Source organism: Pseudonaja textilis, chromosome 5 (assembly GCF_049901715.1).
Source record: "Pseudonaja textilis isolate UNSWEBS1 chromosome 5, rPseTex1.2, whole genome shotgun sequence".
In the NCBI taxonomy this organism is placed as follows: domain Eukaryota; kingdom Metazoa; phylum Chordata; class Lepidosauria; order Squamata; family Elapidae; genus Pseudonaja; species Pseudonaja textilis.
In genome coordinates this window covers 21,791,447-21,815,498 of record NC_141994.1, presented here as the reverse complement: position 1 = coordinate 21,815,498, position 24,052 = coordinate 21,791,447, and the positions used below count along the sequence as shown (strand labels likewise).

General features: G+C 42.7%; 1 protein-coding gene across 9 annotated transcripts in view; it reads right to left on the bottom strand.

Annotated features, from left to right (window-relative positions):
- The window catches only part of GSAP (gamma-secretase activating protein), a 66,921-nt gene that overhangs the window by 9,856 nt on the left and 33,013 nt on the right, over positions 1-24,052 (bottom strand). For 4 of the 9 annotated variants that reach the window (XR_015743792.1, XM_087934267.1, XM_087934273.1 and 1 more), the window contains exons 17-26: positions 22,813-22,882; positions 22,017-22,102; positions 21,269-21,322; positions 17,535-17,663; positions 15,663-15,715; positions 14,676-14,707; positions 8,760-8,821; positions 6,278-6,373; positions 4,351-4,421; positions 2,741-2,835 (exon numbers count right to left, since the gene is read on the bottom strand). Coding sequence is in view for 8 of the 9 variants with exons in the window: in XM_087934267.1 (XP_087790393.1) it covers positions 2,741-2,835; positions 4,351-4,421; positions 6,278-6,373; positions 8,760-8,821; positions 14,676-14,707; positions 15,663-15,715; positions 17,535-17,663; positions 21,269-21,322; positions 22,017-22,102; positions 22,813-22,882 (748 nt within the window). In the remaining variant the exon portion in view is untranslated. Of the gene's footprint in view, positions 1-2,526; positions 2,630-2,675; positions 2,836-4,350; positions 4,422-6,277; positions 6,374-8,759; positions 8,822-14,675; positions 14,708-15,662; positions 15,716-17,534; positions 17,664-21,268; positions 21,323-22,016; positions 22,103-22,812; positions 22,883-24,052 lie in introns of those variants that run through there. The other 5 variants (XM_087934271.1, XM_087934272.1, XM_087934269.1 and 2 more) reach the window with 5 other exon arrangements.

Genomic DNA, 24,052 nt, shown 5'->3' with positions numbered 1-24,052 from the left:
GATCCATATATATATATATATATATAAGAACAATTGGGCCAATCTATATATATATATGAGAACAATTGGGCCAATATATATATGAACGTATCTAATATGTCTTCCTACTCCTATTTTTCCCAATAACAACATTGTGAGGTGGATTGGGCCAAGAGAGAGGGACTGGCCCGAAGTCACCCAGCTGGATTTCTTGGCTTAAAGTGGGACTAGAACTCACGGTCTCCCATTTCCTAGCTTGCTGCCTGAACCACTAGACCAAACTGGGTAGAAGAAAACTAGATAAATGTGGAAGATTAATGTAATTTCAAAGTTGATGCAACTTCCTGTGATTTTACCTGCATTTTAGAACCATTAGCCATGATCAGAATGTGTACCTGCCAATTAAAAGCAGGAGTAGGTCTTAGCTTTTACACTTCTATCTAGTATTCTTTCTCCCATAGCAATACAAAAAAAAAATAAAGCAGTAAAAAAAAACCACCCCACTTTAACAATTGTGAACTAAGGCTCTGTAATTATTTCCATTTCAAAAACTTGTTCCTCCATAAAATCTATCCTCTAGGGGACATTAACATTTGCATCTGTCCTTGAACTTATCAAAAAAAAAAAACAGCTCAGAACTCTTAGGAAATGAAAACCCATGACTTGACAAAAGCCAGCCTCAAGCGTCTTACCCAACAACTCACAATGGTTTCACAATGGACAAAACCATTAGCCAAGTTTTCCGGTGAGACCCGTCTTAATCAGATTTCTTTTTTAAAAAAAAAAACAACCAAGTCAAATGTTTTGGGGACAATGATAACCTTTTTGCTGTTTTGGAAAGAGATGTAGCAATATCTTGGTATTAGGACATTGATAAGTTTCTTCTCAGAAGTCCTTGTACTCTTATGATTCTTAGAAGTAATTCTCCAAAACACCAGAGGGCAGGACAAGAAGTAATGGGTGGAAGTAATGGGTCAAAGAGAGACCCAACCTAGAGCTAAGGAGAAATTTCCTAACCGTGAGGACTATTAATCAGTGGAACGGCTTGGCTCCAGAAGTTGTGGGTGCTCCATCACTGGAGGCTTTCAAAGATAGACAAGACAACCATTTGACCAGGATGGTATAAGGTCTCCTCCCCTGAGCAGGGAGTTGGAGAAGAAGACCTCTGAGGTCGCTTCCAGCCCTATCGTTCTATGGTCTACTGTTTCTCCCCCCAAATAAGGCCCTGCCTTATATTTTTTTTCCCACCAAAAAAAGGCACTAGGTCTTATTTTCAGGGGGATGTCATGCACTGACTCACCTCACTTGCGCGGGCCACCCCCAGCCTCCTTTTTGCTGTCAGAGGCCTTCAGGAACTTCTGTGGCTGGCAAGGCTTTCTTGAAGGCCTCTGCAGCCAATAACAGAGCTCTGGATCGATCCAGAGCTTTGTTATCAGCTCCAGAGGCCTTCAGGAAAGCCTTGCCAGCCTTGCTGGCTGCAGAAGAAATGGGCCGGCCAGGCAGGTGTCGGGGTGTGCGAGGCCTGGCTACAACTGTCCAAAGGTAAGTAGTAGGGCAGCTCCACACCCCCTAGCTTAATTTTTACCCAAGCACTCTGGAGTGGGCGGGATCTTAATTAGGGCTTATTTTGGGGACAGGGCTTATATTGGACGCACATGAAAAAATCAAGCTAGGGCTTACTTACAGGGTAGATCATATTTTGGGGGAAACGGTATGTTCTAGGTGGCTCTACTCTAGATCAAAGTTTCAGAAACAGCTGCTATTTCCAAGGATGTCACTCCCGAGTGGACATTTTTGCTGAAAAGTGACACCGAGTTCAACTATTATAAAATTTTGCAGAAACTGAACCACAAACGGTTGTTGAACTGCCGAACAATTGCCTCTGGACTGCTGGCTGAATATTGAGGCTTAGCAGAGTTGAAACCCAAGTCCATCACCAACACTTCAAGTCAAAATTCTCAAAAGGTGATGCTCCCCAAATGTGTTAAAATTACAGCTTCTATTCCTGTATTTCCTTTGGTTTGATTAGGTGCTATCATGTTAGCACTGGATCATTAGAATCCCAGGGCTCCAATTCCCTCCTCAAGGCAGGAGTCTCATACCATCTCCGTCAACTGGCTGTCTGTCCAACCCTTTTGTAAAAACCTCCAGTGTTAGAATACCAAAAACTTACGGAGGCAAACTTGTTCCATCGGTTAATTGTTCTCAGGGTCAGGAAATTTCTCCTTAGTTCTCAGTTGGGGTCTCTTCTTCACAAGTTTCCACCCATTGCTTACTGTCCTGCGTTCTGGGGGTTTTGGGGAATAAGTGAATTCCCCCCCCCCCTTTTTTTCACAACTTTACAACTTAAAAAAATAATTTTTAAAAAATACCAATAAAGGGAGAATATTTGTAGCTCGGGGTGGAATTGAGGCATCTCTGAATTTGGCTGCTTTTTTGTAGATGTTTCATTATGCAACCAGGTAACATCATCAGTGCTAGAAGGGAGTAGGTCTGTGAAATGGGGGAGGAGGAGGAGGAGGAGGAGGAGGAGGAGGAGGAGGAGGAGGAGGAGGAGGAGGAATGTGGGGGTTTTGCTTGCCTCTCTGAGCTTCATTATCCAAACAAGATAACAATGGGCCATGAAATGTCTGCAAAAAAAGCAGCCAAGCTCAGAGAGCAGCAAGAAGCTGTAATAAAAAAAATATATACATAACTTTGGAGTGGCATATGGTTATGTGTGGCTATTCTAGGCTGGTGACGCTGCAGCTGGAGGACTTACCTGGAGGCAAAGGCAGACACATCCCGCTGGCTGCCTGCAAAATCCGGCACATGATATGGAACACGATGACCTCATTTGCTTTCTCTGGTTGCCTGCTGTACCAAAAATAAAAAATAAAATACAAGAACGTGAACTGTGCAAATGTTGCACAGCAGCGGTACATAGTCAGCCAGTCCCTTACAATGAGTCATCCTACTTCCTAAATCACGCTCCCCTTGAAGTTGTTTTATGGAGGGAGGGAGGGAAATGAGTGCAGAGCAGGAAATATGGTGAGTCACACAGTCAGCCAGATGTTCAAACCTCCAGTGTTAGAGCATTCACAACTTCTGGAGGCAAGGTATTCCACTGATTAATTCTTCTCACTGTCAGGAAATTTCTCCATGCTTCTCTCCTTGATTAGTTTCCATCCATTGCTCTTGTCCTGCCTTCAGGTGCTTTGGAAAATAGCTTGACTCCCTCTTCTTTGTGGCAGCTCCTCAAATATTGGAACACTGCCGTCATGTCACCCCTAGTCCTTCTTTTCACTAAAATTCCCCTCACACATACGTGCTAGTCATTTCTGGCACCTGGGGTGTGTGTGTGTGTGTTCATCTCTGTTACAAAGCTGAAGAGCCAGCGCTGTCCGAAGACGTCTCCGTGGTCATGTGGCTGGCATGACAAAATGCCGAAGGCGCATGGAACGCTGTTACCTCCCCACCAAAGTGGTCCCTATTTTGCTACTTGTATTTTTTATGTGCTTTCAAGCTGCTACGTTGGCAGAAGCTGGGACAAGTGACAGGAGCTCACTCCATCACATGGCGCTAGGGATTCGAACTGTCAAACTGCCAACCTTTCTGATCGACAAGCTCAGCATCTTAGTCACTGAGACACCACTTCCCACTAGACTAGACATACTCAATCCCTACAAAGAATTCTTTATATGTTTTAGTCTCCAGGCCCTCAATCATCTTAGTTGCTCTTCCTGCACTCTTTCTAGGATCTCAACAGTGGTGACTACGTAAAACACAGTTGCCAAGCATCCAAAATGCAAAACATTTCTTACCGCAGAGATGACCATGGGAATCTTGAAGCTATAAGTAGCCTTGGAGAGCTCTATTTATCTATTTCTATTTGTTTAATTTTGTTGATCTCGCCTTTATTATTTTTTACAAATAACACATCCAGCACACCTTCTTCCTCCTAATTTCCCCACAACAACAACGACCCTGTCAGGAGGAACTTGGGCAGAGAGAGAGAGAGAGAGAGAGAGAGAGAGAGAGAGACTGACGCAAAGTCACTCAGCTGACTTTCATGGCTAAAGAGGGACTTGAACTCTTGAACTCACGGTCTCCTGCTTTCCAGTCTGGTGCCTTAACCACTAGGCCGAACTCCCATTCCCTGTCAGCTGTTCGGCTTCCTCCTCGGATTTAGATTCTGACAGGGGCATGACAGGTGATATGGGTTGCTAATATCTGATGTGTAATAACAATAAACTTTTAAAGTCCTGATTATAGTTCCTTCATCCAGAAGTCTATTAATGTGTGATGTAATGAATTTGCCGTTGTTAATTCGTTCCCATTTCTGTCTCTCATTTTTATCCTTAAATATCTTAATGAAAATTAACTGCTTACCATGAGAAGGACAAGGAGCTAAGACTGTATTTCCTCCTAACAGTCTCCATCATCCTACAGATTAGGTCCAGCTGCAAAGAGAGAGAAAAAAATAATGTATTTGATCTTTATTGGAAGACTCTCAGCTTCACTGACTCCGATTCTCAAAAGAATATTCAATCCACACCAACAAAATGCCTGCCAACCTAGTGGTATTATTTAGCAAAGGTTGTCGAAGTTGGAATCCTAGACATAGTTCCTGGAAAATGAATCCTACTTGAATCAGTCCTGTTTTTAAACTACGAACCGAACCAGCAGCATTTAGAACCAGGTACCAAAATGGAAGGTGGTATGAGCAGTTTCTAACCTTCAAATTGATTCATGGCTGCTTAAACTTTATTTCCTGCTAGTTTGAAATGGGAAACATGGCTCACCTGTCTCACAAACCTAAAATAACTTCGTATTTATTCATTTATTTAGTCACGTTTATGCTCAATAGCTAAGGTGCTGAGCTTGTCGATCAGAAAGGTCGGCGGTTCGGCGGTTCGAATCACTAGCGCCCCATAATGGAGTGAGCTCCTGTTACTTGTCCCAGCTTCTGCCAACCTAGCAGCTTGAAATCATGTAAAGAAATGCAAGTAGAAAAATAGGGACCCCTTTGGTGGGAAGGGAACAGCGTTCCGTGCGCCTTTGGTGTTTAGTCATGCCAGCCACATGACCACGGAGACGTCTTCAGACAGCGCTGGCTCTTCAGCTTTGTAACAGAGATGAGTACCGCCCCCTAGAGCCGGAAACGACTAGCACGAATGTGTGAGGGGAACCTTTACTTTATGTAGTGTATATTGGAGATGGTAACCCTTTGAGAGCTGTATGCAATGAAATTTAATTTTGATGTATGCCGATTAGTATATATTTAAAGTGACAATAAAGTTGTTTTAAGTCTAAACCTCCCATATTTTTAAAGAAAAAAACAATGCCCTATTCCAAAATCTGAAGAAAAAACAGGTCAACACCCACACCCACACACAAACATAAACACATACACACACACACAAACACATACACATTTATTGCAGTCTGTCCCCTTTTTTGTCTTCCTTCTATTCACTGGTCTCTTGATTCCTCCAGCCACTCAAAATTGTCCCATCATGACCTTAACCATGGTTAGAAAATAGTTAGGCACCCCAATCCATAGTTGGGCACGACACTATTCAATAAAGTAGGCTATACTAGATGATATTCCAGGAAAAAAAAATAATCTAGTTGACCTTCTGGAAAAATACTACATGGCTTTCCCAAAAAAGAAAAGAAAAAACTAGATGGCATTCTGGAAAAATGCTAGATGGATTTGTTGAGAAATGCCAGGTGGTTTTCCAGAAAAATGTTAGATGGTTTTCTGAGGGAAAAGCTAGGTGGCTTTCCGAAAAACCCTAGATGGCTTTCTGGAAAACTGCTAGATGGCTTTCCAGAGAACATCTAATTGGCTTTCCAGAACAAAAGCTAGATGACTTTGCAGAAAAACACCAGATGACTTTTTAGGAAATGAAACATCAAATGCGTTTGCTCTGGAAATCATTAATAGTTGTCTTTCGACTCGGTTTAGTTCCTGTGAAAATCCAAACACACAAAAACTTCTTGAGAGCTAAACAGAGGTAAGTAATTTGCAACCACAGCCTCTCTCTCTCTCTCTTTTTTTTTTTTTTGCAGCAAACAGGCAGCCTATTTTCCTATCATTTTGAGGAACGGAAATGAATGAAAACTATAATATAAGCCAAATATAGGCACATTACTGTTCAAGAGAAAGACAATATAACAGAGCCCCAGCTTCTGATGAGACTTGGCTACACCCTCTTTGGTTCCTCTACACCTCCCTTCCCAAAGAGTTGCTCAAATTTGATAAAAAAAATTTCCCCAAAACAAATTATTTTATTTTTTTAAAGAAACCTACCAATTTTGAAACATAATCCACAGCTATCTGATCAATCTTTTTTTTGCCAACGCACTGCAGGGGTCGTAGGAGATGCTCTTTGAGTTGTGCCACCATCTGTAAAAAAATATGTACCAATAAAGGAGAATATTTGCAGCTTGGGGCTGAAATGAGGGGTCTTTGGTGCTCTCTGTTTTCTTGCAAGCACTGGTACTGCTACCTAGTATGGTAATGAAACGTCTGCAAGAAAACAACCAAGCTCAGAGAACACCAAGCACCCCTCATAAAAATAGGTAAACTAAAATGAAAATATTAAAGTGTATTGACTTATATCTCAAGGGGTGCCACAAAGAAGAGGGAGTCCAGTTATTCTCCAAAGGATAAGAAGCCATGGATGGAAAGAAGGAGAGAAGCAACCTAGAATTAAGGAGAAATTTCCTGACAGAACAATTAATCAGTGGAACAACTTGCCTCCAGAAGTTGTGAATGCTCCAACACTGGAAGTTTTTTAAAAGATGTTGGTTAACCATTTATCTGAAGTAGTGTAGGGTTTCTTGCCTAAGTAGGGGGTTGGACTAGAAGACCTCCAAGAGCCCTTCCAACTATTCCATTCCATTCCATATATTGTTCTGTTCTGTTCTATTCCATTCCATCTATTCCATTCCATTCCACTCTCCACTCCATCTATTCTATTCTATTCTATTCTATTCTATTCTGTTCTGTTCTGTTCTGTTCTGTTCTGTTCTGTTCTATTCTATTCTATTCTATTCTATTCTATTCTATTCTATTCTAATACATTGCAGCAAATAAACATAATTCTCATGCATAATCTTAGGACTGCAAGCAAAGAGCCACAGAATCATATTACTTCTTGCTATCAAGAGGTAATCTTGCAAGTTGAAAACTGTACGCCAACCAAGGAATTTTCCACACAACGAAAAGTGTGCCTAAATCACAATATCTGTTCCAGAGAACAAAAGGGTGGAACTTCAATTGCTAAGGATGTCTCAGTTAGCAAGGGAACAATTCAGTGTTCACAATTCAATCTTTCTGCTTGCTGACAATTAAAAAAAAGCTCCTATTTTTCTATTCAGTGGATTCTTTTTCAACCATCCGTTGTCAAAATATCACAATCCAGTTCAGAGATGGTTAAAACTGCCCTAATGTTAAATGGCGAGAACTAGCCAACTTTCACTGATCTTGAAAAGACGAAAGGCAGTTGGTTCCAGTTAATACTTGGAACGGAGACACCGAGAATTCTCAATCTGTTAAACTAGAAAGCCAAAAAATATATATCTTGGCAGGATGTGATGCAAGCTACTTCCATCCTGTGGCCAAGATAACTCACATGGACGTGTCCATGAAATCATCAAAAGGTTGAACTTGCTGAGCAAAACTTTATCACTTTAAGTTGGCTAAGTAGGTAGACGCTTGAAATGTATGTGAATGTTTCTGTGTAGCTGTTTTGCCCAACGAAGGGAAACAGCAGCCGGTCAAGGAATCACAGAATAGGGTTGGAAGGGGCCTTAAAGGTCTTCTAGTCTGACTCCCTGTTCAAGCTGGAGACTCTATGCCATTTCAGACAAATGAGTGTCCAATCTCTTCTTTAAAAGCTTCCAGTGATGGAGCACCCACAATTTCTGAAGGAAAGCCATTCAACTGGTTACTACTACCCTATGACTATTATTAAGTGTTGGACCTGATGATTCTTGATGAATGTATCTTTTCTTTTATGTACACTGAGAGCATTTTCACCAAGACAAATTCCTTGTTTGTTCAATCACACTTGGCCAATAAAGAATTCTATTCTATTCTATTCTATTCTATTCTATTCTATTCTATTCTATTCTATTCTATTCTATTCTATTCTATTCTATTCTAAAGACACTTTTTTCATAAGGGTGAAAAACAATTGTCAGTCACTTTTTTCTTTGCTGTTGTAACTTCGAACCATCAATAAACAAATACCTTTTATTGATAAATAAACTGATCATTCATGAAAATATTGTACCCTGTGACTATTATTAAGTGTTGCACCTTATGATTCTCGATTCCTGATGAATGCATCTTTTCTTTTATGTACACTGAGAGCATTTGCACCAAGACAAATTCCTTGTGTGTCCAATCACACTTGGCCAATATAAGAATTCTATCTGTCTTCTATCTAATTGAACCAACTGTTAGGAAATTCCTCCTTAGTTCCAGGTTGCTTCTCTCCTTGATTAGTTTCCATCTATTGTTTTTTGCCCTGCCTTCAGGTGCTTTGGAGAATAGCTTGACTCCCTCTTCTTTGGGGCAGTCCCTCAAATACTGGAACACTGCTATCATATAGTCCTTCTTTTCATTAAACTAGATATACCCAATTTCTGCAACCGTTCTTCATAAATTCTAGCCTCCAGTCCCCTAATCCTCTTGGTTGCTCTATTAAAGAATAATACCTATGTTTTCTGGTTATCCTGACAGCATTAAGGATTTTCTGTTGTCAAATCAAGACGGCACCTACCAATCCTGTTAGCAATCTTTGCTGGTAATCTTCATCTTGAAAAAGAGGAGCTGTTCTGTCTTCTGAAATTGAAAGAGAGGGAGGGAAGGAGGGAAGGAGGGAGAGAGAAGGAGAAGAGGGAATGAGGGGGAGACAAAGTGAGAGAAGGAAAGGGGGAAAGAGGGAGAGAGAGGGAGAAGGGGAGGGGAGGGTGGGAAGGGGAGGGATGGGGAAGGGAGGGGAGGGGAAAGCAGAGGGAAGGAGAGAGAGAAAGAGGAAGAGGGGAGGGGAGAGAGGGGAGAGGGGAAAAGGGGAGAGGGAGAGAGGGAGCGAAAAGGACAAAAAGTGGGATGGAAGGAGGGAGGGAGGGAAAGACGGAGAGAGGGAGAGAGAGAGGGAGGGGAGAAAGGGAAGGAAGGGGAGAGGGAGGAGAGAGGGAGGAAAGGGGGAGGAAAAGTGGGGCAGAAGGAGGGAGGGAGAGAAAGAGAGAGGGGGGGAGACAAGGAGAGAGAGGGAGGGGGAGAGAGAGGGAAGGGGAAGGGGCACAGAAGGAGGGAAGGAAGGAGAAAAAGAAGGAGAGAGGGAGAGGGAAGAAAGGGAAGAGGGCGAGAGAGGCGGAGGGGGGAGAGAGAGAGAGAATTAGCTTAGAGAACAAATGCTACATTTCAATATTGTTTTGTCAACAGAAGCCAGTTCTCCGTTTGTTCTCAGTGCCATTCCAAACATTTTGACATGTTCTGATTACCAGCAAAGGCAACAACAGAGATTAGAGATTTCACAGCAGGTTTCTGTTTACATTCCTTTTAATGGGAGATGCAGAAGAAAATGTACAATGCATAGACGTCGTCCCCAGGTTACGACCGTCAGCGACCCTCCAAACTTGCAACAGCAATCACCGGGGCGTTAAGACAGGCCCTCCAAGTTCTGACCATGGCGGCTTCCCTTCGGTGACAGAATCGCGAATTCAGGAGGCCGGATCATGGTTATGTCGTTGCCACAAGCTGTGGTCACACGGTCACAATTTCCACTGATCCCTGCCAACTTTCTGCAGGTAAAGTCAATGTGGAAGCTGGCAGGAATTAGAAAGTCAGGGTCATGTAATGTCCTTGCTTAACAGCCCACACAACCCTTGCTTAATGATGTCAACTGGGATTGTGGTCGCTAAGCAACACAGTCCCATGATATTGTATTTTACAACTGTGTCATTTAGCGATGGCAGTTCCGTTCCGAATAGCCATCATAACCCAAGTCTACCTGTAACTTGTTTTAAATATTTCCACCAAATAATGGATTGAAGCACAATAAGCACAACATCCTGGTGGCCCAGGGGTTGGAATGCAGTATTGCAGGCTAATTCTGCTGACTGCCAGCGGTTCATTTCTCATTGGTTCAAGGTTGACTCATCCTTCCATCCTTCTAAGGTTGGTAAAATGAGGACCCAGATTGTTGGGGGCAAGAGGCTGACTCTGTAAACTGCTTAGAGAGGGCTGTGAAGCAATGTGAAATGCTATATAAGACTCGGTGCTATTGTTATTCCTTCCTTCCTTCCTTCCTTCCTCCCTTCCCTTCCCTTCCCTTCCCTTCCCTTCCTTCCTTCCCTTCCCTTCCTTCCTTCCTTCCTTTCTTCCTTCCTCCCTTCCCTTCCCACCTTCCTTCCTTCCTTCCTTCCTTCGTCTCTTATTCCTTTTCTCATTCTACTTCCTGGTGGTGTAGTGGTCAGAATGCAGTTGTCATGCCCCTGCCGGAATCTGATTCTGAAGGGGAGGCCGAGCAGCTGACAGGGAGGGGAGTGTGGCTCCATTGGCTGTGGAAGAAACTGGGGAAGGGCAAAGTCCAGCTGGGCAGAGCAGGAAAGAGGTAGAACAAGGGAGAGGGAATTCAGAGGAAGACCCAGGCCCACCCCATCTTCATCCTAGGGCAACCAGGGAGGAACGGAGAAGGAAACAACGTGAGTTGCGTGACGTATGGGGGAGGAAAGGGCCCTGATTCCCTTCATTAGCTGCAGCTGGGAACACAGTATTTAAAAAGGGAAAGTACACACAGCAAAGTTGTTGGAAGCAAATCGTGAGTTATCTTTTATTGTCGAGGCCTATCTGGATTCCTGGCGTCTTCCCAACTGTGTGTGTTTTGTTGGCCTTTCAAGTCTGCAATTCCTTATCCTGCCCTGACAAGTTAATTGCTGCAGCGTGGTTTGTGTGGATTTTTATTTACAGTTTGTATGTACTTTGTTTTCGGACTGAATTTCCTCCACTTAAAAGACTGTTCTTGGGAAAGTTTTTTCTGCAGCCGAAGGTAACCTGGACCTTGGGGTAAAGTTGGAGGTATTAAAGGGACTCTTCTGGCTTATTTGACTGTGCTGCCTTTGTGCCACACCCTGGGTCATCACAGCAGTATTGCAGGCTGATTCTGCCCATTGCCTGGAGTTCGATCCTGACTGGCTCAAGGTTGACTCAGCCTTCCATCCTTCCGAGGTGGGCAAAATGAGGACCCAGATTGTTGGGGGCAAGAGGTTGACTCTGTAAACTGCTTAGAAAGGGCTGTAAAGCACTGTGAAGTGGTATATAAATCTGTGCTATTGCTATCCTTTAAAAACTATTACACATACACATAGATGTGCAGACACATAGACACATATTTATAAACATGTCTTTGCCTTTTTTCATTATGTTAATATAACACAATGTGCCTGACTTTGGTGTTATAGGCAAACATTATATCATAGTTATAGTTTTCATCTGTTTCCACTTCTCAAAGTGGTAGAAATGATAAGAATTATAACAGCACTTAAAAGAAACTAAGATTGTGTTCATGTGCTATGCTCGTATGTATAAACATATAAGGCAATATGTATAAACATATAACTTCCTGAAAACCAGCATCTTGATGTTCTCAACATGTGCCACAGCCATTTCCAATCTACAAGACCATAAGTAAACCATATTTTATCTATAAAAGACACCAGCAACCACAGGAAGCAGTGCCTATACAAGCATATGCAAAACAATATGGTTAGTCAAGATACGTTCAGCTGCTGTCTTACAAAATCTGAGAAAAAAGCAACCATATCCAAGAAACTGTTTTTTTCCTCACCCCAAGTCAAGAAACAACAAAGTCACAGCATTTGTGGAACGACAACGTCCTTTCCCCTTTTTTAATGGAAGTTGGCATTTATAAGTTACATATGGTACCAACCTTCTGAGGAAGAAAACAAGGGGATGCTGTTCTAGAAGAACCTCTACTCTTATCTGAAGTGAGCAGAAGACTTCACTTCCTTAAACATAATGACTACCTCAACCCGTGTTTCACCTCGTCAAATTTACAGGTGAACCTAGACGGGTTAGTTTATGGACTTAGAATAACAAGAGTTGGAAGGGAACTTATAGATCATCTAGAGTCTCAACATCTTCTTTTATAGTGAGGTGACCAAAACTGGATGAAACACTCTAGGTGTGGTCTTACTAAGGCTTCATAGAGTGGTGTTTGTACCTCACTTGATCTTGATTGTATCCGTCTGTTAATGCAACTTAGGATTGCATTGGCTTTTTTCGACTGCCACCTCACACTGTGATTGTCCACTATGACTCCAAGATCCCTCTCACAGTTTCTGCTATTGAGCCTGGTTTCACCCAGTCTATGTATACTTTTGGTTTTTTCTTGCCTGAGTGTAAGACTTTATTTTTTTCTACGTTGAAGTCTTACACTTATCTTGAGTTGAGACTTGTCTCAACGACACTCATCAGCAGGTTTGCTTAAGTTCACAAGTCCTGTAGAGTTCACATTAAGGTCAAGGTAGGAAAACCCAACAGAGAGGAGGAATCCAATCAGTCCAAGGACTAGATGACCCTCCCCAGCGCATTCTTTTTGGACTAGATAAAGTCAAGGATGTATCTTCCTCTTGCCCAAAATAATGTGGCCCAAATCTCACCCATTCAATCCTCAAATCCCGCTTCCTCTACAAAGTCTGCTTGTGAAGAGAAGGAAATGATTCCTTCAACCTGTGATGCTGAGGGAAGATATCTACAACCATATACCTGTTGTGGCCTGCCAGTGGAGCTGGCGGCAGACTCGGAGAGTGAGGAGGTTGGGGAGGAACATGGGCCAGTCCTGGAGTCTCGAGGGGGCGCTGTGACGAGGGCTCTGCATCAGAGGCAGAGATGGGGCCAGGGACATCCGACAGTTATCAGCTGGCTTCGGAGTCGGAGATCAGTGGGGCAGAAGAACAGCTGGAGCCTGTTCCTGGTGTGCGTGTGATGACCCGGCACAAAAGCAACAAAGTCACAAAAACAGGTAAAGCCCCTTTAATTCCTCCAACTTGGCCCCCAATGTCCAGTTATCTTTGGCTGGAAAAAAGAAAACTCTCCCAAGAACAGACTTTAAAGGGAAGAAATTCAGTCTGAATCCAAAGCACATATAAATTATAAATAAAAATCAACACAAACGCTGAAGCAATTAACGAGACAAGGCAGGTTAAGGAATTGCAGACTTCAAAAGATAACGAACCATGCACAGTTGGGAGGATGCCAGAACCCAGATAAGACTTGACAAACAAATATAATTCACGCTTTGCTTCCAGCAAGGTGCTGTGCGCAAACGTCCTTTTTAAATCCTGTTTTCCCAGCTGCAACTAATGAAGGGAATCAGGGCCCTTTTCTCCCCCGTAATCCACATTGCTCCCTTCTCCGTTCCTCCCTGCATACCCTAGGATGAAGAGGGGTGGGCCTGGGACTTCCTCTGAATGCCCAGATGGACTGTGCCTTCCCCAGTTTCTTCCACAGCCACCGGAGCCACACTCCCACTCCCTGTCAGCTGTTTGACCTCCCCCCTGGAATCAGATTCCAATAGGGGCATGACAGTCCACATGCGCAGACCTGCCAGGAGAAAGGAACAGTTAAGGAACAAGGGTTGACTTGGCAGTAAAGGCTCAGGTGGACGGTGAATGGCCTCTCCCATAGGGAATAAAGAGGAACAGAAGGGGAGTGGCGTTGGCAGGAGACAATTAGTTCAATTCATTAGGGTGAAGATCTGTTCCTGACTTCTTGCCGAGTAATTGCTGCTACAGCATGGCGTTTGGAAGATATCGGCCTGGCAGCTCTCCCAGCCTGATAAAGGTCTGTAGTTGTGAAATCTCTTGAAAGACTGCTGGGCGGGACTTTGCTGGAGAGGAATTCCCTTTAACCTAAATAAAAGGGGTTTTATCAGGACGAAGAGTCAGCTTCATGATCTTGGGAAGCATAGGACAGGGCAATACCTTACAAATTTCAGGAGAAAAGGAGAATGAGAGATGATGCTAATAAACAGCCTTTTGAGATCCAAAGACACTCATTGTTGTGGTTCTCCAGCAACCGGTGCAGATGGCAGAGGTTTCGGACAGTGGGGCAGAACGGGGACCAGTCCGGGAGTCTGGAGAGGACTCGGACGAGGGTCCTACATCCAATGCAGAGATGGAGCCAAGACTATCTGGGAGTGGGGTGCTGCCTTTGGAGCCCTCGGGGTCTGGCAGTAGCGAGGCAGAAGACCCAGGGGAGCCTGTTCCCAGTGCGCGTGTGCGCAGAGCTGCTAGAAGATGAGGGCAGCTGAAGCAGAAGGGGTGACTCGGGAGTAAGGCTGCAGGTGATTGCCCCTCCCATAAGGGATAAAAGTCAGACCTCAATGACGAAACTTTTGCAGGAAGCAAAGCAATTCGATAGATTCCGAGGCCTTCTTGAAGCTCTGCGTATTCTGGGTCGGTTTTTTTCTGGTACTGTTTGTAATTACTTTGGAGACTTCTGTTTTTGGCAGCATTCCACAGCCCTGACGGGCGGGTGCTTATCTGTTTAAGATAGTTTTGGCTGAGAATGAAAATAATTCCCAGCGTTGCATTAGAAAAGGGTTTTGCTTTTAATACCAGTTTGTGTTTAATTACGTTTGACAAAGCCTGGGCCAGAACACTCATCTTACCTGTTTCCCACCTTTGCAGACTGGAAAGCACCCTAAGAAGGAAAAAATCCATGTTTTTTAAACAGCTTCAGTGGAGGGTGACTTTAAAAAGCCAACACACCCAAGAACTATAACAGGTAGTCCTCGACTTACAACAGTTCTTTTCGTGACCATTCAAAGTTCCCACGGCACTGAAAAAAATGACCGTTGACTTTGTTTCACACTTAAGACCGTTGCAACCTCCCCTGTGGCCACGTGATCAAAATTCAGACCCTTGGCAACTGACTCACATTTATGATGGTGGCAGTGTCCTGGGGGTCATGTGGGGTCCCCTTTTATGACCATCTGACAAGCCAAATCAATGGGGAAGCCAGGTTCACTTAACGACCGGATTACTAACTTAACAACTGAAGTGATTCGCTGAACAAATGTGACAAGAAAGGTCATAAAATGAGGCAAAATTATTAACTTACAAATGGCTCACCTAACAACATGAAATTTTGGGCTGAATTGTGGTCGTAAGTCGAGGACTACCTGTACTTATTGGTTTGGATAATGGAACCCAATCCAAATGAAAATAGGATCAGGAAGAAGGCTTTACAGTTGTAAAGATTTTGTGATGATGCTTGAGTGATATTTCGCTTTTATAGAGAGAGATTTCTGTCCCTATCCATTATCTCTTAACCTTTTTGGAGTACCATTCATTTGTTAACTTTTTAAACAACCTTTTCTTTCTCTCTCTTGGAATCTCATAACTTTTTTAAATATATTTTTATACCTCCTGATTATTCCCTTCGGATTGCCCTCTTTCTGCTGTATCATTTGATGGACTTTTTAAGATACTGAGGAATGAGATTTTCTGAGTCCCTTCCAGAGAATATTGTGGAATATTTGGGGATGTCATTTCATAATGGAGTTTTGGGAACTGTGGACAACATCAATTTAAGGGCTTCTAGATTTTGTAATGGCAAATATCTTCCCTTTCATGAAGGAACAGGATGGACTTACCTTTTTGTGTTTTCAAATATACTTTTGATGTAAGATGTTCTCACTGCCTTCTTCTGAAAGAAATTGTAAACAAGGTCATTCAAAATACTCAATTTACTCAATATTTTATAAGAACTGCACTCCATAGACCAGTGGTGGCTAACCTTTTTGGGCTCCTGTGCCAAAAAGTGTGTGTGCGCAGGCGTGCAAGCGCTCACATGCCAGCACCCAGAAGGCAATGCACACCCCCACGTCCCCTACGCATGCACGCACAATCCCTCCCCCGCCGCCCACTTACCTGCACTGCACCTCACAGCTGATTTTCAGCCAGTTTTAGGCCTTTTTTGGTCTCCCAGAGGCTTGAAAAAAAAGCCTCTGCAGGCTTTGCAGGACGAATAATAGGCCCATTTCGTCACTTCCGGTATTACAGGAAGTGACAAAACGGGACTATTTGGCCTTCAGAGGCTTTTTTCAAGCCTCCAGGAAGCCGAAAAAGGCCTCAAACCCGCTGAAAATCAGCTGTGAGGTGCGTGCATGCATAGTGAGGTAAGTTTGCCTGCAGCTCGCGTGCCAGCACAAATAGCTCTGCGTGCCATCTGTGGCACGCGTGCCATAGGTTCACCATCACGGCCACAGACAGTTAGCCCATGGCTTACAAACAATTGTTTGGGGACCATTCGAAGTTACAACGGCACAGAAAAGAGGGACTTATGACCATGTTTCACACTCACAACCGTTGCAGCATCCCCCATGATCAAAATTCAGACACTTGGCAACAGACTCGTACTTATGACAGTTGCAGTGTGCTGGGGCCATGTGATCCCCTTTCAGGGCCTTCTGACACAATGAGGAACCAGATTCCCTTAACCAACAGATTGCTAACTTACACAACGGCAGTGATTCACTTAACAACGGTGGCAAGAAAGGTCATAAAATGGGGCAAAATTAACTGAACAAAGGTCTCACTTCACAACGAAAATGTTGGGGTCAATTGTGTCTGTAAGTGGAGGTAAATGTCAACTCATAAAATATTTATTATGGTCTTCTCAGAGTTGCCAACAGAAAGGGAGGGGGAGCAGTGCAGCAGTTTGGAAACCAAAACTGCATTCCATAAATAGTTTTCAAAGATAAGTAACCAGGTGACTGGAGTTTCTGCCGCGCAAAATTCTAACTGGAGAGCATGATTGATGACTCTTGGCTATGGATGTGTCTCATTGGAGAATATGAATTGTGATACACCCAAGGGGTGGGGGAAAACCAGGGTCAAGGGTGACAATAAATGGACATTTTAACTTCCAATAAATCCTTTTGAAGTTTTGGAAGTTTGACTCGACGCTCATGATTTAAATGGGGGTAACTGCCGGAATCCTTACAGCTAGCCAACTCGGAGACACATAATTCATTGTACCTGTATTACTTAAGGGTCAAGTAACGTTATTTCTCAAATTTACAATTTCACTCCCAACAATCTTTGTGCATTGTAGTGCATTGAAAGATTCACATCAATAGTCTTCCTGAAATCCAGTCCGGTGATTTGTAATAGATTTTTCTTTATTCAAACCCAAAACAAGTCCATCGTGTTAACCACTATACCCATGTTTTCCCGAAAATAAGACCGGCTCTTATATTAATTTTTGTTTCAAAAAACACACTAGGGCTTATTTTCATGTTAGGTCTTATTTTCGGGAAAATACAATACTAAAATGCGTCTGTCTGGCTGACAATCTTAACTGGGGCTTAATTTTGGGGGTAGGGCTTATATTATTACAAGTATCCTGAAATATCATGCTAGGGTCTTATTTTCCAGTTAGGTCTTATTTTAAGGGAAACACGATCCTTGGATCTGGAATTGTATCTACCCACTCAACAAATGAAGAGCTGGAAGTCACTTACCTCATCGGAAAGTAGTTTATACCATTCTTTCCTCAGCATTTTGTGGCTCAAATGCAAGGGTGTTTCAACATATTTCACATATTCCAGATTGACGTTTAATTTTTCCCAGAAACCTTTGCAGTTTTGCACCTCAAATAAGCAAATAAATGGGAAGAAAGAGAGAGTTTTTGATAAGAGTTATTTCCTCTTCAACATTATTAAAAATGGTCCACAGGTAGTCCTTGGCTTACAGTTATTCATTCAGTGACCATCTGAAGTTACAATGGCACTAAAAACCAGTGACTTTAAAAAAACACAACCTCTGCAGTAGCCCCAGGATCAAGTGATCAAAATTCACACCACTGGCAACTGACTCATATTTATGATGGTTGCAACATCCTGGGGTCATGTGATCCCCTTTTACGACTGTCTTGACAAGCAAAGTCAATGGGGAAGCGAGTAACAACCATGTTACTAACTTAACAACTGCAGTGATTCACTTAACAACGGTGGAAAGAAAGGTCATAAAATGGGGCAAAACTTACTCAGCGACAGAAAAATCTGGGCTCAATTGTGGTCATAACTCCAGGACTACCTGTATTGTCTTTAACTTAGTTCTGACATGGATATCAGCGGGAGTGAAATTGCTATTTTATTGAAGCAATGTTCATTGAGGCTAAAATTTGGATGGGGGAATTATTTTTGAATGTCTGTAACATTCTCAGAATCTTTGCAGAGATGTGGATAACAAACAACTAATAAAGTTTATAGTGTGATAAGTACAGTACCTAAAATGAGCAGAGTTAAAGGAGTTTAAAATTTAAAGAGGAGGACTTGGCATTTAATTTACCATATTTTTCGGAGTATAAGATGCTCTAAAGTATAAGATGCACTTAGTTTTGGGGGAGGAAAACAAGAAAAAAATAAATCTGCCTCTGCTGCATTCCATTTTCAGCCTCCACACACCCCATTTTTGTCCTCCGCACACCCCATTTTCGCCTCATTCCAGGCAGTGGGGATCAGAAAAAGTAGAAAATGGGGCACACGGAGGCTGAAAATGGAGTGCATGGAGGACAAAAATGGGATGCAAAAGCCGAAAATGGGGTGTGCGGAGGCAATGGCAATTCCTGCAGCCTGAAACAGCTGATCACCGGGAGGCCGATCCTACCAACAATCAGCTGCTTGTGCTATTCAGTCTGTGCTGAAGCTGAAACAGGCTGTTTGCTGTTTGCTACAAGGAGGCAAATTGCTGGGAGGCAGAGGCCAAAGGGTGGGGGCCAGTGGGTGGGTGGGGCTTTGGCAACATTCACTGTATAAGATGCACAGACATTTCCACCCACTTTTGGGAGATGGAAAAAGTACGTCTTATATTCCGAAAAATACGGTACTCATTAGACTTATATTCCCATCTTCATTTTATGCAACTCAAGGTGTGAAAGCTTGTGTCCGTACATGAAGGTCCAATTATACTGATTTATTGCTAAAACCTATGCATTGGAATCTTCTCAGCTAATGGTTAGCGCATGCTAAGAATTAGATAAGTATCTATGAAATTCAAGAAGGGTTGGAGGGTTAGTCTATTTGTGACTATGTAGGGATTCTAGGCTAATACCTCTTTTGACTCTGCCTCCAAGTTCAGCCACTGCTTCTCTTGCAACGTACATAATAGATCATCTATCCCAGGGGTGTCAAACTGGCGGCCTGCGGGCCGGATGCATCATGCACAGGCCACGCCTACCCCAGCTACACTAAGGGAGCAACTTCACAGGATGGCAGAGTGACGTGGCGAGTTTGACACCCATGATCTATCCATTCCATTTTACTGCAGAGGGAAAGCTGATCATGTTTAACTTAGCCCTTGTTAAATGACAAGTTTTTAACTGCACCCTTAAGACAGGCGGCAGCTGCAACTACACAATTCTTTTATTTTGAAATCCAATTTCCTGAGCAGCGCAAACATCCCAGTTCTCCTACCACCCAGGACATTCGATTCCTTACAGCAAGCATTGCAAGCAAACCAGTTGCAGGAAACTACTGGGCACGGCAGAAAAGAAAAGGGCGCCAGTGTTCATCCTACAACAAATTCCTGCTCACAAATCCTCAGTAAACTATTCCAAACTAATTTTTCCTCCTACGTTAACTGGAACTTGTTGAATGTAGCTCCAAGGGCTAGGATTGTCTCCGTGTGTAAATGTTAAAGATGTGATGTCATGATGCTAGTTATAGAAGACGGAGACTTTACTCCTTCGCAACCAATAGTCCCCTTTTGATATAATCACTTAGAAGGAAGGTAGAACAGGAGTGACCTCAACTGGTAACTTTAAAAAACACCAATTGCAAACTGTTCGTAGTCAAATTGGTTCCAAGCCATTTTTAATTGTGGTCTGGAACCAGGCAGTGGATAAGGCCTGGAGGTTATTAAAACATATGAAGAACAGTTGCAGGAATTGGGTTATGGCCAGTCTAGAGAAAAGAAGGACTCCAAGTGAGATGATAGCAGAGCTCCAGTATTTGAGGGGCTGCCACTAAGAAGAGGGGGTCAACTTATTCTCCAAGGCAAATAAAGGTAAGACAAGAAGCAATGGATGGAAACTCATCAAGGAGAGAAGCAACCTGGAATTAAGGAGAAATTTCCTAACAGCGAGGACAATTAACCAGTGGAATGGCTTGCCTTCAGAAGTTGTGATGTGCTCCATCACTGGAGGATTTTAAGAAGAGACTGGACAATCACTTGTCTGAAATGGTATAGGGCTGTGATGGCAAACCTGTGGCACGGAGAGCCATTTGTGCTGGCACGCGAGCTGCAGGTAAACTTACCTCACTGCGCATGCCCACGTCTCACAGCTGATTTTTTTTTTCTGATTGGTTTGAGGCCTTTTTTGGTCTCCTAGAGGCTTGGAAAAAGCCTCTGCAAGGCTTTTCAGGAAAAATTATAGGCCCGTTTTGTCACTTTCTGTCGGAAGTGACGAAATGGGCCTATAATTTGGCCTGAGAAGCCTTGCAGAGGCTTTTTCCAAGCCTCTAGGAGGTCGAAAAAGGCCTCGAACAAGCCGAAAAATCAGCTGTGAGGCGCAGTGCAGCTAAGGGGGTGAGGATTGCGCAGGCATGCACAGGGGACGTGGGGAAGGGGACAGGCATTGCATTCTGGCTGCTGGCACGCGAGTACGGACATGCTGGCGCACTCGCAATTTTTGCCACAGGAACCCAAAAAGGTTAGCCACCACTGGTATAGGGTCTCCTGCTTGAGCAGGGGGGCTGGACTAGAAGACCTCCAAAGTCCCCCCCAGCTCTATTCTGATTGAAATTGATGATGGGATTCGAGGAAGATGAAAACTAGATTTCCAACAAATAATTGGGATGTCATGTGGGTTCGATTGTGGTTTTAAGAATGAAGTCAGAACAGTTTTGAATAGGTCAAGAAACATATTAAGAACCAGCCCTGAATCAAAAACATTATCTCTCTATAATTATAATGGAGTCCAAGGAAATATCTTCTTAACTCTATTCCACAATGGGGGTATTTATTGCAGGAATTGAGCTCACTGAAATCCAGTGAAAATTAAAAGTATACCTTATTGTTATAGTATATATGTTACATATATAAAAAATATCTATATGTGTTAGATATACACACACACACACATTATATATTATATCCTATAACAACTATACTATTATGTATGTGTGTGTGTGTATGAATATTGTGGTATATAACTACAGTATATTGTTACCATACTGTCATTATGCAGACTTACCTTTAAAGAGGGTAACGAAATAATGTACATTTTACACAGAATTCCAGGAATATCCTACAAATGTGGGAATAACAAGTGTTAACTTTTCAGAAAAAAAATACATCAACGGAACAGACTTATTTCATTAAGCTGAAGAACATCTGGCCTTCAAAAGAAAATGACTTCACCTTCTAAACCTCCATTTCAGAGAAGCATGTTTTGTAAAGAAAAAATCAATCAAAATATTTCAATTGCACACACACACACACACACACACACACGGACACGGACACTGTTTTTTTTTTTTTTTTACAGATACTGGGATTATCCTACCATGGTTATGACCATAAAAAGTCATATGGCGAAGATTTGCGATGAGCAAGGAGAACGTCTTAGGGGCTCATTCTTAAATGAGCCATTCTGATCTCCTTCTTATGTTCCATAAGCCATTCTTATGAGCCGTTCTTATGCCATTCTCCTGTTCTTCTTGTTGTTGGCTCCTTCTTAAATTCTGTGATTATTGGAATTGTAGGGACCTTGGAGGTCTTCTAGTCCAACCTTCAGAAGAACTTATTCCATCCTAGACAAATTGTCCGATCTTTTCTTAAAAACCCTCCGATGATAGAGAGCCAACTTCTGGAAGCAAGCTCTTCCATGGATGAATTGTTCTGTCGGGAATTTTCTCCTCAATTCCAGGAGGAACCCAGATTTTATCTCTTAATTTAATGATAGCAAGACTTCTCTCAGTTCAGATTAGAATGTCTCTTACCTTCTTATTCCAGTTTGACAGTGACGTGTACGGTAAAAGCTTATCCAGGTGGCTGGATTCCAGGCACATTTTCCAATGTAAAGAAGCTAAGAACATCAAGACAAAAAATAGGCTCGTGACAGCATCAAGTAAAATACTGCACACCACTGTGAAAATTAACAATACTCTGCAACGTAGCTCTATTTGCAAGGGAATTCAATGGAGGTCACCATCCTTAAATGGGATTTCGGATTTCGGTGTTATTGTAAGAGAGGTTACTAAGCCTAAACACAGGTAGTCCTTGATTTACAACCACAAGTGAGCCTAAAATTTGTTGTTAAGTGAGACATTTCCTAAGGGGGTTTTGCCTCATTTTACAACCTTTCCTGTCACGTTTGTTAAATGAATCACTGCAGTTGATCACCTGGTTGTTAAGTAAATCTGGCTTCTCCATTGACTCTGCTTGTCAGAAAGTCGCAAAAGGGGATCATATAACTCCTGGTCACTGCAACGGTCGTAAATATGAGTCCGTTGCCAAGCCATCTGAATTTTGGGAGGATGCTGAAAATGTCGTAAGTGTGAAAAACGGCCCCAAGTCACATTTTTTCAGTGTCGTCATAACTTTGGATGGTCACTGAATGAACTGTTGTACCTCAAGGACTGCTTGTATATTTACTCTCTCTTGCTGCTCTGTCTTAATTTACCTCTCCGTTAACGTTTAGTGAAACTACTGCATACTCTGAAAATACATTGTGAAGGATGGATGCTCCTAATGGCTGCACCCTTGTAGGAAGGCCTCACGCATCAAAACACTTACCAATGATTAGCTCTTGTATAGGATCAAATGCAAAACAACTCGACGCGTTATCGGAAAGCCACTGGATGATCTGTTAAAAAGAGAAAACCAAATTTACCCTGTTTCCCCAAAAAATACGACCTACCCTGAAAGTAAGTCCTAGCTTGATTTTTGTATGTGTGCCCAATATAAGCCCTACCCCGCAAATAAGCGCTAATTAAGATCCCGCCCACTCCAGAGTGCAGAGGTATAAATTAAGCTAGGGTGGGGATGGGAGGATGGAGCTGCCCTACTACTTACCTTTGGACAGCTGTAGCCAGGACTCGCACACCCCAACACCTGACTCACCGGCCCATTTCTTCTTCAGCCGGCAAGGTTGGCAAGGCTTTCCTGAAGGCCTCTGTAGCTGATAGCAAAGCTCTGGATCGATCCAAAGCTCTGTTACTGGCTGCAGAGGCCTTCAAGAAAGACTTGTTGGCCACAGAAGAAGAAATTCCTGAAGGCTCTGACAGTGAAAAGCAGGCCAGGGGTGACGTGCGCAAGTGAGGTTAGTCAGTGGATGACATCCCCCGAAAACAAGACCTGGTGCCTTTTTTGGTGGCAAAACAAATATAAGATAAGGTCTTATTTTCAGGGAAACAGGGTATTATCACCTGCAAACTGCCATCACACCTTGGAAAAGGAAGTTGAATTCCCCGTGATGTGTTGTCTCAGTTTAATAAGGACTACATCACCTACTACTGCTACTAATCAATTGAAAAAAATTTAAAAATTCATTTACAAAACTACCATGGACAGTTAGTCCTCAACTTAGGACAGCCACTGGGCCTGGAATTACAGTCATTAAGTCGTGTCGATTATTAAGTAAATCACCATGTGACTGTGCCCAATTTTATGACTTCCTTTGCAGCAGTCATTAAGTGAATTACCAGCAATAAGGTAATAAGGTAAAAAAAGGTAATAAATGGAATTTATTGTCCATAATGGGTGGATTTTTTGATTTTTTTGTCAGGAACTGGAAATAAATGCCATTTTTTGTAAAAAAAAAATGGTTGTCCAGTCAATTGCTTATGAGATACTGCAAATACAGAATACAGAATAACAGAGTTGGAAGGGACCTCGGAGGTCTTCTAGTCCAACCCCCTGCTCAAGCAGGAGACCTTATATCATTCCAGAGAACTGGCTGTCCAGTCTCTTCTTAAAACCTTCCAGTGTTGGAGCATTTACAACTTCTGAAGGCCAAGCTGTTCCACTAATAAAT